This window comes from Ranitomeya imitator, chromosome 8, assembly GCF_032444005.1.
Source record: "Ranitomeya imitator isolate aRanImi1 chromosome 8, aRanImi1.pri, whole genome shotgun sequence".
Classification (NCBI taxonomy): domain Eukaryota; kingdom Metazoa; phylum Chordata; class Amphibia; order Anura; family Dendrobatidae; genus Ranitomeya; species Ranitomeya imitator.
Window position 1 is genome coordinate 117,307,240 of NC_091289.1, and position 14,392 is coordinate 117,321,631.

Consider the following 14,392-nt stretch of genomic DNA (forward strand, 5'->3'; position numbering starts at 1 on the left):
ATTGCTTTATGATGAACCAAATTCAGTGGATCAGGCAGAGAAAATCTTGCTGGCTTTGTGTCAGGGTCAGGATGAAGCGGAGGTGTACTGTCAGAAGTTTAGAAAGTGGTCTGTGCTTACTCAGTGGAATGAGTGTGCCCTGGCGACAATTTTCAGAAAGGGTCTTTCTGAAGCCCTTACGGATGTCATGGTGGGATTTCCCACGCCTGCTGGTCTGAATAAGTCTATGTCCTTGGCCATTCAGTTCGATCGGCGCTTGCGTGAGAGCAAAGCTGTGCACCATTTGGCGGTATTCTCTGAGCATAGGCCTGAGCCTATGCAATGTGATAGGACTTTGACCAGAGCTGAACGGCAAGAACACAGACATCGGAATGGGCTGTGTTTTTACTGTGGTGATTCCACTCATGCTATCTCTGATTGTCCTAAGCGCACTAAGCGGTTCGCTAGGTCTGCCACCATTGGTACGGTACAGTCTAAATTTCTTTTGTCCGTTACTCTGATTTGCTCTCTGTTGTCCTATTCTGTTATGGCATTTGTGGATTCAGGCGCTGCCCTGAATTTGATGGACTTGGAGTTTGCCAGGCGCTGTGGTTTTTTCTTGGAGCCCTTGCAGTATCCTATTCCATTGAGAGGAATTGATGCTACGCCTTTGGCCAAGAATAAGCCTCCGTACTGGACTCAATTGACCATGTGCATGGCTCCTGCACATCAGGGGGATATTCGCTTTTTGGTGTTGCATAATCTGCATGATGTGGTCATTTTGGGGTTGCCATGGCTACAGGTCCATAATCCTGTATTGGATTGGAAATCTATGTCTGTGTCCGGCTGGGGTTGTCAGGGGGTACATGGTGATGTTCCATTGCTGTCAATTTCGCCTTCCACTCCTTCTGAAGTCCCTGAGTTTTTGTCAGATTACCGGGATGTATTTGAAGAGCCCAAATCCGGTGCCTTACCTCCTCATAGGGATTGCGATTGTGCTATTAATTTGATTCCTGGTAGTAAGTTTCCTAAGGGCCGACTGTTTAATTTATCTGTGCCAGAGCACGCCGCTATGTGGAGTTCTATAAAGGAATCCTTGGAGAAAGGTCATATTCGCCCGTCGTCATCACCGTTGGGAGCAGGGTTCTTTTTTGTGGCCAAGAAGGATGGCTCTTTGAGACCTTGTATTGATTACCGCCTTCTTAATAAGATCACAGTCAAATTTCAGTACCCTTTGCCGCTGCTGTCTGATTTGTTTGCTCGGATTAAGGGGGCTAGTTGGTTCACCAAGATAGATCTTCGAGGGGCGTATAATCCTGTGCAAATTAAACAGGGCAATGAATGGAAAACAGCATTTAATACGCCCGAGGGCCATTTTGAGTACCTGGTTATGCCATTTGGGCTTTCTAATGCTCCATCTGTGTTTCAGTCCTTTATGCATGACATTTTCCGAGAGTACCTGGATAGATTCATGATTGTATATTTGGATGATATTTTGGTCTTTTTGGATGATTGGGAGTCTCATGTGAAGCAGGTCAGAATGGTGTTCCAGGTCCTTCGTGCGAATTCCTTGTTTGTGAAGGGGTCGAAATGTCTCTTTGGGGTTGAGAAGGTTTCATTTTTGGGTTTCATTTTTTTCCCCTTCTACTATCGAGATGGACCCTGTTAAAGTTCAGGCCATTTATGATTGGACTCAGCCGACATCTGTGAAGAGCCTGCAAAAGTTCCTGGGCTTTGCTAATTTTTACCGTCGCTTCACCGCTAATTTTTCTAGTGTTGCTAAACCGTTGACTGATTTGACCAAGAAAGGTGCTGATGTGGTCAATTGGTCCTCGGCAGCTGTAGAGGCTTTTCAGGAGTTGAAGCGTCGTTTTTCTTCTGCCCCTGTATTGTGCCAGCCAGATGTTTCGCTCCCGTTTCAGGTTGAGGTTGATGCTTCTGAGATTGGAGCAGGGGCTGTTTTGTCGCAAAGAAGTTCTGATGGCTCGGTGATGAACCATGTGAGTTCTTTTCTAGAAAATTCTCGCCTGCTGAGCGCAATTATGATGTTGGCAATCGAGAGTTGTTGGCTATGAAGTGGGCATTCGAGGAGTGGCGACATTGGCTTGAAGGAGCCAAGCATCGCGTGGTGGTCTTGACGGATCAAAAGAATTTGAATTATCTCGAGTCTGCCAAACGGTTGAATCCTAGACAGGCTCGATGGTCTTTTCTCCCGTTTTGATTTTGTGGTTTCGTACCTTCCGGGCTCTAAGAATGTGAAGGCTGATGCCCTGTCAAGGAGTTTTGTGCCTGACTCTCCGAGGGTTCCTGAGCCGGTGGGTATTCTCAAAGAGGGGGTAATTTTGTCTGCCATCTCCCCTGAATTGTGGCGTGTGCTGCAAAAGTTTCAGGCTGATAGACCTGACCGTTGTCCAGCGGAGAAACTGTTTGTCCCTGATAGATGGACTAGTAGAGTTATCTCTGAGCTTCATTGTTCGGTGTTGGCGGGTCATCCTGGAATCTTTAGTACCAGAGATTTGGTGGCTAAATCCTTTTGGTGGCCTTCTTTGTCACGGGATGTGTGTTCTATTGTGCAGTCCTGTGGGACTTGTGCTCGGGCTAAGCCCTGCTGTTCTCATGCCAGTGGGTTGCTTTTGCCCTTGCCGGTCCCAAAGAGGCACTGGACGCATATTTCCATGGATTTTATTTCAGATCTCCCTGTCTCTCAAAGGATGTCGGTCATTTGGGTGGTTTGTGATCGTTTCTCTAAGATGGTTCATTTGGTACCCTTGTCTAAATTGTCTTCCTCCTCTGATTTGGTGCCATTGTTTTTCCAGCATGTGGTTCGTTTGCATGGCATTCCTGAGAACATCGTCTCGGACAGAGGTTCCCAGTTTGTTTCGAGGTTTTGGCGGTCCTTTTGTGCTAAGATGGGCATTGATTTGTCATTTTCTTCGGCTTTCCATCCTCAGACAAATGGCCAAACCGAACGAACTAATCAGACTTTGGAGACATATCTGAGATGCTTTGTTTCTGCTGATCAGGATGATTGGGTGTCCTTCTTGCCTTTGGCTGAGTTCGTCCTTAATAATCGGGCCAGCTCGGGTACTTTGGTTTCGCCTTTTTTCTGTAATTCTGGTTTCCATCCTCGTTTCTCTTCAGGGCAGGTTGAGCCTTCGGACTGTCCTGGTGTGGATACGGTGGTGGACAGGTTGCAGCAGATTTGGACTCATGTGGTGGACAATTTGACATTGTCCCAGGAGAAGGCTCAACGTTTCGCTAACCGCCGGCGCTGTGTTGGTCCCCGACTTCGTGTTGGGGATTTGGTTTGGTTGTCAGCTCGTCATGTTCCTATGAAGGTTTCCTCTCCTAAGTTTAAGCCTCGTTTCATTGGTCCGTATAAGATTTCTGAGGTTCTCAATCCTGTGTCATTTCGTTTGGCCCTTCCAGCTTCTTTTGCCATCCATAATGTGTTCCATAGATCGTTATTGCGGAGATACGTGGCGCCTATGGTTCCCTCCGTTGATCCTCTTGCCCCGGTGTTGGTCGAGGGGGAGTTGGAGTATGTGGTGGAGAAGATTTTGGATTCTCGTATTTCGAGACGGAAACTCCAGTACCTGGTCAAGTGGAAGGGTTATGGTCAGGAAGATAATTCCTGGGTTTTTGCCTCTGATGTTCATGCTGCCGATCTAGTTCGTGCCTTTCATTTGGCTCATCCTGATCGGCCTGGGGGCTCTGGTGAGGGTTCGGTGACCCCTCCTCAAGGGGGGGTACTGTTGTGAATTCTGTGTTCACACTCCCTCCTGTGGTCATGAATGGTACTTCGGCGAGTTCTGTTCATGGACTCCCTCTGGTGGCTGTGAGTGGAGCTGCTGCTTCTGAGCTTCCTTCCACAGGTGACGTAGTTTATTCTTTGGCTGGCTGTTCTATTTAACTCCACTCAGATCGTTACTCCATGCCAGCTATCAATGTTCTTGCACTGGTTCAGTTCGCTCTTGCATCTTTCTGGTGACCTGTCTACTCCAGCAGAAGCTAAGTCCCTGCTAGTTATTATTTGTTCATTGTTTCCTTGTCCAGTTGGCTATCATGATTTTGCCTTGCTAGCTGGAAGCTCTGGGATGCAGAGTGGCACCTCCGCACCGTGAGTCGGTGCGGAGGTCTTTTTGCACACTCTGCGTGGTCTTTTGTAGTTTTTTGTGCTGACCGCAAAGATACCTTTCCTATCCTCAGTCTGTTTAGTAAGTCTGGCCTCCCTTTGCTGAAACCTGTTTCATTTATGTGTTTGTGACTTTCATCTTAACTCACAGTCAATATATGTGGGGGGCTGCCTTTTCCTTTGGGGAATTTCTCTGAGGCAAGGTAGGCTTTATTTTCTATCTCAAGGGCTAGTTAGCTCTTAGGCTGTGAAGAGGCGTCTAGGTCATGTTAGGTACGCTCCACGGCTATTTCTAGTTGTGTGATAGGATTAGGGGTTGCGGTCAGCAGAGCTCCCACTTCCCAGAGCTTGTCCTGTGTGAGTTTAACCATCAGGTCGTTCCGGGTGCTCCTAACCACCAGGTCCATAACAACAGACATTTGCCCCCATATAATGCTGCACATGGCCACATAAGATGCCCCATACAGATATTTGCCCCCATATCATGCTGCATATGGCCACATAAGATGCCACATACAGATATTTTCCCCCATATCATGCTGCACATGGCCCCATACAGATATTTTCCAAGTATAATGCTCCACAAATGTTGATTATGACCCCATAAGATGCTCCATACAGACATTTGCCCCGTATAATGCTCCACAAATGTGGATTATGGCCCCATAAGATGCTCCATTCAGATATTTGCCCCCATATCATGCTGCACATGGCCCAATATAATGCTGCACATGGCCCCATACAGATGCTCCATACAGATATTTGCCCCATATAATGCTTCACATGGCCCCATAAGATGCTCCATACAGATAACTGCCTAATATAATGCTGCACATGGCCACATAAGATGCTCCATACAGATATTTGCCCCATCTAATGCTTCACAAATGTTGATTATGACCCCATAAGATGCTCCATACAGACATTTGCCCCATATAATGCTCCACAAATGTGGATTATGACCCCATAAGATGCTCCATACAGATATTTGCCCCCATATCATGCTACACATGGCCCAATATAATGCTGCACATGGCCCCATACAGATCCCCCATACAGATATTTGCCCCCATATCATGCTGCACATGGCCATATAAGATGCTCCATACAGATATTTGCCCCATATAATGCTTCACATGGCCCCATAAGATGCTCTATACAGATAACTGCCCCATATAATGCTGCACATGGCCACATAAGATGCTCCTTACAGACACATTTGCCCCGTATAATGCTCCACAAATGTGGATTATGGCCCCATAAGATGCTCCATACAGATATGCCCCCATATAATGCTGCACATGGCCCCATATAATGCTGCACATGGCCCCATTCAGATATTTGCCCCATATAATGCTGCACAAGGCCACATAAGATGCCCCATACAGATATTTGCCCCCATATCATGCTGCACATGGCCCCATACAGATGCTCCATGCAGATATTTGCCCCATATAATGCTGCACATGGCCACATAACATGCTCCATACAGATATTTGCCCCATATAATGCTGCACATGGCCACATAAGATGCACCATACAGATATTTGCCCCATATGCTGTTGCTGCAATTAAAAAAATAAAAAAATTACATACTCACCTCTCCGGCCCCCGGCACTTGCTATAGTCACCTGCTCCCCATTCCACCGCTGACCGCCGCTGTGTGTTCCCCATCCTCTGCACCAACATTCAGGAAGAGGGCGGCGCGCACTAATCACGTCACGTCTGCGCCCTCTGAACTGAGCGTCACTGCAGAAGACACAGCGGCGCCGACGGTGGAACGAGGAGCAGGTGAATATCGCTCACTGCCCCCATCATACTCACCTGTTCCTGACGCAGTCGCTGCACGTCTGTTCCCCGACGCCGCATTTTCTTCCTGTAGTGAGCGGTCACCATTACCGCTCATTACAGAAATGAACATGCGGCTCCACCCCTATGGGAGGTGGAGCCACATATTCATTACTGTAATGAGCTGTACCATGTGACCGCTCACTACAGGAAGAAGCTACAGCACCGGGAAGCAGGGACCTGCAGAGACCGCGCCAGGAGCAAGTGAGTATAATTAGACAGCCTCCGCTCCCCCTCCCCTGCCGACCCCTAAGTATGACTCGAGGGGGACTTTCAGCCCCAAAAAGTGGGCTGAATATCTCGGCTTATACTCGAGTATATACGGTACTTTCAATTCTCTCCTCGTCCCCCAGCTACCCCTCCCTATCCACTCATCTCAGCTGAAGTCTTTGCCTCATTCTTTAATCTCAAAGATGATTGACAACATAAGGCAAAGCTTTTGTCTAAAGTCTCCACAGCCCCTCCTGATAACTACTCAACTCTCCTCCTGCAATCCAACTTCTCTAGCATGGAAGATCAATTTTCCTCTTTACTCTACAAATCATGTCTCATCACCTGTGAACTTGACCCAATCCCATCACACCTCATTCCAAACCTTACAATAGTCTTTATCACAAAATTAACCCACCACTTCAACCTGTCACTAACAACTGTTATCGTCCCCTCATGCTTCAAACATACCTTGATCACACCCATCTTCAAAAAGTCCTCCCTTGACCCATCCATTGTGTATTGCTTTCACCCCATATCACTTATCCCCTATGCCTCAATCTAGTGGAATAACACATCCATTTTGAACTATGCTTAAATCTTTCCTCATGCTCCCTGTTTGACCTCTTACAATCTGGCTTGCTTTCGACAGCACGTTTTCACTGAAACTGCCATAATTAAAATCAACAACAACCTACTAACCCCCAAATCTAAGCAACACTTCTTTGTCCTCCTCCTCCTGGACCTGTCATCTGCCTTCAACATAGTGGACCATTCCCTATTACTACAAACTCTTTAATCTCTTGAAATCACAGACTTGTCCCTATCTTGTATCTCCTCATACCTAGCAGACAGGACATTTAGTGTTTCCTACTCACACACCAGCTCCTCATCTTACCCCCTTGTCAGTGCCCCCAAGATTCAGTTTTAGGACCCCTGCTCTACTCCATCTATTACACAGATCTACCTCTCTGGACTTGATATCACCTCATTACTTACCAGAACCCCACAGTGTCAGTCATCTATTTCATTTTCTCTGCTAGGTTTCTAAAACGTAACATGGATAAAACCAAAGTCATCATCTTTCCACCTTCTCAATTAATCCCCCAACTGACCTATCCATCAAAATCAATGGCTTGACAATGATCTTTCCTTCAAATCTAAGATCCAAGCCATTTATGGTTCCTGCTGAGTCCAACTCAAAAATATCTTCCGACTCTTCAGATTCCTCAACCATGAATCTGCAAAAACACTAGTGCATATCCTCATCATCTCCCACCTCGACTACTGCATCTTCCTGCTCTGTGGCTTGTAATACTATCACACCAATCCAATCTATCCTAAATTCTGTTGCGCGACTTATCCACCGGTCACCCCACTATTCCTCAACTACTCCCCTCTGTAAATCCCTGCACTGGCTTCCCATTGCCAAGAGACTCCGGTTCTGAACCCTAAGTTTGGCATACAAAGCGATCCAAAACCTTTCTCCTCCATACATCTGTGACCTAGTCTCCTGATATTTACATGCACAAAACCTCCAATAGTCACAAGATCTCCTTCTCTACTGCCCTTTTATCTGCTCTTCCCACAATCGCATAACAGATTTCTCACATAGATCCTCACAGATCCTCTGGAACTGTGTCCCTCAACATATCATACTCTTGCATTCCATGGGAACCTTCAAAAGGACCCTGAAGAAATACCTCTTCATATCAGCATGCAAGCTACACTAATCATTGCTCCACCATACCGCTGCACAAGCAGCTCTATCCTCACCTATTGTAAAACCCATCCTTTGTAGACTGTGATCCCTCACGGGCAGGGTCCTCTCTCCTCCAGTAGCACTCGACGACTTGTATTGTTTAAGATTATCGTACTTGCTTTTATTCTGTATATCCTTTTCACATACAGTAAATGGCGCTAAAACAATAAATAACAATACCGCTATGCAGCTGCCAAAGAAAGGGAGTCGAGTAGACAGTTACTGAAGTTAAAAAAAAAAAACAGAGCAATTATAATATTCTACTCTGTGAAATTGATAACACCTTAGAGGTGTGTGTCAACAATTTTGGGGAATATTTTTACTCCAAGTTGGGTCTCGTTCCTGTGTGTTGCCTGTAGCAGTAGGGTTCACAGACAAGTAGGCCAGCAATTACATTCAGTCAATTATCTGTGTTACTATCCTTAAATTCTTATAACATTTGTGGTATTCCAGACTGATATTTGGGCCACCTGAGTGTGGCTGATAAAAATTAATGTATAAGATGTTGCATGAGGTATCAGGGCTCCCAGCACAGCAGGCTCACACTAGTCCCTCACCCACCTCATCTCAATTGAAACTTCAATTCCAAGCTGTAAATGCTGGGACAGAACATGAAACATAATGCATGGCCCTTGGCTGATTGCTTGTGTGCCATTATAACAGGTTCTACTGTGGATCAATTGATCAGTCAACTAGCTGTGTTACTATTCTTACAGTGGTTGATAAAAAAAAAGTGTGGTTGGATTAAAAAAAAATGGAGGTGTTGCATGAGGTGTGAGGTCTCCCAGCAAAGAAGGCTTACATCGCTCCCTTAACCCCCAGGTCCTCATTAAAACTTTAATTCCAAGCTGTAAATGCTGGGCCAGACCCTGATACCTCCTGCATGGCCAATCACTGCCTGCTGCTGTGCCATTTGCCGATTTCTACTGTGGGTCAATTGATGCCAATTTTCCTGGTGTCTGATCCTAATTTTATCTGTTTTGGAAGCTTTTTGTCACCCCTAAGGTGTTGTCTATATATTTGGTTTTGCCTCCTATTGAGTCAAATGGGGTTCGGGTACGTTCGACGAACTGTTTGGTGAACAGAGGTCCGTTGTGAAAATCTAACCGAACCTGGAAATATTCACTCATCTCTAGTAGAGAGCAGGATTCATGGTTCCATTTACCCTAGCAAGTCTTCTAGGTCCTGAAGCAGCAAAACAGCCTCAAACCATCCCACTACTGCTGCCATATTATACTGTTGGTATCATGTTACCTTTCTGAAATTCTGTGTTACTTCTATGCCAGATGTAATGGAGCAACATAAACCGTCCAAAAAGTTCAACTTGTGCTTCGTAAGTCCACAGAGTATTGTCCCAAAAGTGTTCGGGATCACCAAGTTGTTTTCTGGCAAATATGAGATGAGCCTTTATGTTCTTATTGCTCAGTGGTGGTTTTCATCTTCCAATTCTGCCATGCAGGCCATTTGTGCCCAGTCTCTTTTTATGGTGTAGTCATGAACTGACCTTAACTGAGGCAACTGAGGCCTGCAGTTCTTTAGATATTGCAGTGGGGTATTTTGAAAATTCTTGGATGACTAGTTGCTTCGGGTAGTTTTAGTCAGCCGGCCACTCCTGCGAAGGTTCATCATTATCCTATGTTTTTGCATTTTTGGATAATGGCTCTCACTGTGGTTCACTGGAGTTCCAAAACTTTAAAAATGGCTTTATAACCTTTTCCAGACTGATATATCACAATTGCTTTGTTGCTCATTTGTTCCAAAACATATTTGGATCGCGGCATTATATTTAGCTTTTAAGGATCTATTGGTCTACTTCACTTTGTCAGGCAGATTGTATTTAAGTGATTTCTTTGAGAACAGGTGTGGCAGTAATCAGGCCTCAGTGTGGCTATGGAATTTGAGCTCCGCTTCCTAAAGATGTGATTAACCCCAGTTCATTTATGTTTTAAGGGGTGAAAAATCACTTTCACATAGGGCCCTGTAGGTTTGGATTTCTTTTTCCCTTAATAATAAAGACCTTCATTTATAAACTGCAGTATGTGTTTACATGTGTTATCTTTGTCTAATATTTTTTTTTTGGTGATCTGGAACATTTAAGTGTTACAAACATGCACAAGAATGGGAAATCAGGAAGGGGGCATACACTTTTTCACACAACTGTATGTGTACAATTAAGGCTACGTTCACATTAGCGTTAAGCTTATGTGCGTCGGATTTGCGTCGGTGACGCAGTGGCGACGCATGCGTCATGCGCCCCTATACTTAACATGGGGGACGCATGCGTTTTTGTTTGTTGCGTTGTGCGACGCATGCGTCTTTTTTGCCGCAAGCGTCGGACCAAGAAAACGCAACAAGTTGCATCTTTCTTGTGTCCGACTTTCGGCAAAAAACGACGCATGCGTCGCAAAACGCAGTGTTTTTGCGTGCGTTTTTGCCGCGTTTTGCGTGCGTTGTGCGTTGCGTCGCCGACGCAGCGGCGCACAACGCTAGTGTGAACGTAGCCTAACAACCCACTGCATTTTTGCTGTATGGAGTGATTATTCTCTTACACCTCAGGTCAGTAGAATGGTGAATTGGTGTGATTAAGTGGTTTAAAAAAATGAAAAAATAACATTTATAAAATAAACATTTATTCCCATCCTTTGAGGCCAGATGCACATGATTAGTAACTAGCATCTCATTGGACGCAGCGCATGTTCACTGCATCCAAAGCGCTGCCATCTTTAGAATGCAGGTGAATCCGCATGTGATAACTGAACCAAGCGGATTCACCGTGTTCAATACACTCTATTGATGAAATTTCTCACGCGGAGACTTTCATCTCTTTAAGAGAAATTGACTTGCTGTGGTCTGAAGAGACGCGCCACATGTCAGTCTCACGGATAATCCGCTGGCATCTGTGGACGCATAGTGGGCATGGGAATTCTTGAAATCCTATCCACTATACTATAACATCTGGGCCGTGTGAGTATGATACCACATAAGCACACAACGTGAAACCTGCATTGATTGTTGTGCACATACCCTTACATTTCTTATTTCAATAAGATTCTAAAATAGTTACAGTTCTTATCCATTAAGGTTATCAAATATTGCAAGTATCTTGGATGGTCAATCAGGATCACATTTTCTTCGCATTGTCAGACATTTCCTCCCTTGAGTTACTCGTAGATTTTGTTAGTTAATAGCAGGTGTTGTCAGACCTTTTTCATCCTTATACCTAAATTTTCTCTTTTTTCCACTTTGTTTCTGCAGGTAAAACATGTGATGAACCTGATATTAAAAATGGAGCGCTTTACTACGATTACTTTTTTCCAAGGAGTCCTAGAAGTACAATAGATTATAAGTGTAATACCAATTATCTGTCACTACAGAGAGATTACTGGGGGAGAACAGAATGTACTAACTTTGGATGGATTCCTGAACCAAAATGTTTACGTAAGAATTTGTCCAGTTTGCTAACTCTCTTGAAAATAAAAGATTATTTTGAACATAAATAGATATTTTGGTTTAACCCCTTCAAGCCTTTTTCATTTTTGCGGTTTCGTTTTTCACTTCCCTCCTTCCCTGAGCCATAACTTTTTTATTTTTCTGTCCATATGGCCATGTGAGGGCTTATTTTTTTGCGGGACAAGTTGTACTTTTGAACGACACCATTGGTTTTACCATGTCTTTTACTAGAAAACGGGAAAAAAATTCCAAGTGCGGTGAAATTGCAAAAAAAGTGCAATCCCACACTTGTTTTTTGTTTGGCTTTTTTGCTAGGTTCACTAAATGCTAAAACTGACCTGCCATTATGATTCTCTAGGTCATTACGAGTTCATAGACACCTAACATGACTAGGTTATTTTTTATCTAAGTGGTGAAAAAAAATTCCAAACTTTGCTTAAAAAAAAAAAAAAAAAAAAAGTGCCATTTTCCGATACCCGTAGCATCTCCATTTAGGGCTTATTTTTTGCGTGCCGAGCTGATGTTTTTAATGATAACATTTTTGCGCAGATGCGTTCTTTTGATCGCCCGTTATTGCATTTTAATGCAATGTCGCGGCGACCAAAAAAAGTAATTCTGGCGTTTCAGATTTTTTTCTCGCTACGCCGTTTAGCGATCAGGTTAATGCTTTTTTTTAATTGATAGATCGGGTGATTCTGAACACGGTGATACCAAATATGTGTATGTTTGATTTTTTTTTTATTGTTTTATTTAGGATTGGGCGAAAGGGGGGTGATTTAAACTTTTATATTTTTTATATTTTTTTCATATTTTTAAAAACATTTTTTTTTTACTTGTGCCATGCTTCAATAGCCTCCATGGGAGGCTAGAAGCTGGCGTAGCCTGATTGGCTCTGCTACATAGCAGCGATCATCAGATCGCTGCTATGTAGCTGAAATGCAGGTGTGCTGTGAGCGCCGACCACAGGGGGGCGCTCACAGCAGGCCTGCATCAGTAACCATAGAGGTCTCAAGGACCTCTATGGTTACCTTCCTGATGCATCGCCGACCCCTGATCATGTGACGGGGGTCGGCGATGACGTCATATCCGGCCGCGCGGCCGGATGCGGTAGTTAAATGCTGCTGTCTGTGTTTGACAGCGGCATTTAACAGGTTAATAGCGGCGGGTGAATAGCGATTTCACCCGCCGCTATTGCGCGCACATGTCAGCTGTGCAAAACAGCTGACATGTCGCGACTTTGATGTGGGCTCACCGCCGGAGCCCACATCAAAGGGGGTGACACGGCATGCGCTGTACTAGTACAGCGCATGTCGTGAAGGGGTTAAAGCAATTAAGCTTCATTGTAGAATTAAAAGTTGCATAAATTTCTTTTACACTTTCTTTATGAAATCATTATCTTTTATAAAGTATCAATATATGGTCCGTTCCGAGACCTAATAACACCCATGTTCATGAGATCATTCAAATGCTGTCAGTTATTAGAGAACTAGAAAATCAGGAGTGTGCGAAAAATGCAGAAGTGGTGATGGTGACGTTTTTCAATTAATACTTTTCCTCGGATTAGCCCACTCCTGTTTTTGGCTTACAAATACTTAAGTAAAAAAAACTCACCAAATACTCAGCATGAGATCGTGGCCTAATGAAGACCAATGTAAAACTGATTAATTGATTGACTGATATGAAAGTACATTGTAAAACTATACAGCCTTTTGTTATCCATAGAAATTAAATGAAATATTAAGATGTTGTCAAATATTCCGAATACTATAAATGCCTTCCATGATGCACTACAGTGTAGCTTCCCTATGTTATTTGTGTAGTGTAGTTGTGCATTCCATTTTTTATTAACAGAGCACTTTAGCTGCAATGGCTAATGATTTTGTAAGATTTATAGCAGCAGACTGGCATAGGTTGAGAAGGAGGGGAAAGAAAGTGAGCAGCAGACTGGCATATAAAAAGCAAAAGCCTGGAAGGATGCAGCTAGTATGTTAGGAGTTAACCTCTCTTCTGGAATGTAGCTACTGTCCACAGTTGGCCTGGTCCTGAAAGGGTATTAGTGTCCAAGTTCCATGAAAACTATGTGCAGACTAAGAAAGCTAAAAGCTCTCATTGCAGGAAAATGGCAGCAGATTATTTATTATTAATATTGTTATTATTATTATTATTTATTTTTATTGCACCACTAATTCCATGGTGCTGTACATGAGAAGGCGTTAAATCAAAATACAAATATCACTTACAGTAAACAAACTAACAATGACAGACTGGTACAGAGGGGAGAGGACCCTGCCTTTGTGGGCTTACATTCTACACATAGAAACAGCAAGTCAATTGCAAACTTGCATATTTTTATGCTGTCTAATTGAAGCACTTTAAAGGGAATCCCTCAGGCTATTTGTGTGTAGTATACTAATAGTAACCTGGGGTGTGTGGCCTGGCTGCTCTGGGGATAAGACATGGCTGACAAGAGCTCCTGCAAAACCCAGAGCATACCACAGAAAAAAGTGAACACCTTGATACAAGCTGATCCCCAGGACCAGGCTGAACCCATCCTACACCGTTTGGGGGTGAATCTGGTAACAAAAAGTGACCCCATAATGTCTCTGGCTGAGCTGTGGGAGAGACTGTGGGGACCCGACTGGGAGAAGACAGGTGCCATCTTCTTGACATAGGGAGCTGTTGCTGACTGCGAACCAGAGCTAGTGATATACACCACAGAGGTACCATCCAACAGGACGTCCCTCCCCCATCCTGCCTGTTCGGGCTGGATCCGTCTCCTCCCAACGACCCCCCCTTTGGCTCCCGGATCTGGTACACTGAACGGTGCAGGGCTTCTCCTGCGCGCCTCCAGCTCCTCTACCTCCCCTCCCCTGCTCCCCTGAATGAGCAGAGAAGCTCCTGCCAGCAGTCGATGCGCTGCAATTACTTATGTGGAACACGGTGTTTTCCCTCCATGCTCCCCTACATCTGTCGCCTGGGATGGGATACAGGCGGGCCAGATCTGAGGC

General features: G+C 44.5%; 1 protein-coding gene across 2 annotated transcripts in view; it reads left to right on the forward strand.

The window, feature by feature from the left end:
• Window positions 1-14,392, forward strand: part of CFH (complement factor H) — a 906,401-nt gene that overhangs the window by 191,776 nt on the left and 700,233 nt on the right. For both annotated transcript variants that reach the window (XM_069737284.1, XM_069737285.1), the window contains exon 8: window positions 11,190-11,372. In XM_069737284.1, coding sequence (XP_069593385.1) covers window positions 11,190-11,372 — 183 coding nt within the window. The remainder of the gene's footprint in view (window positions 1-11,189; window positions 11,373-14,392) is intronic.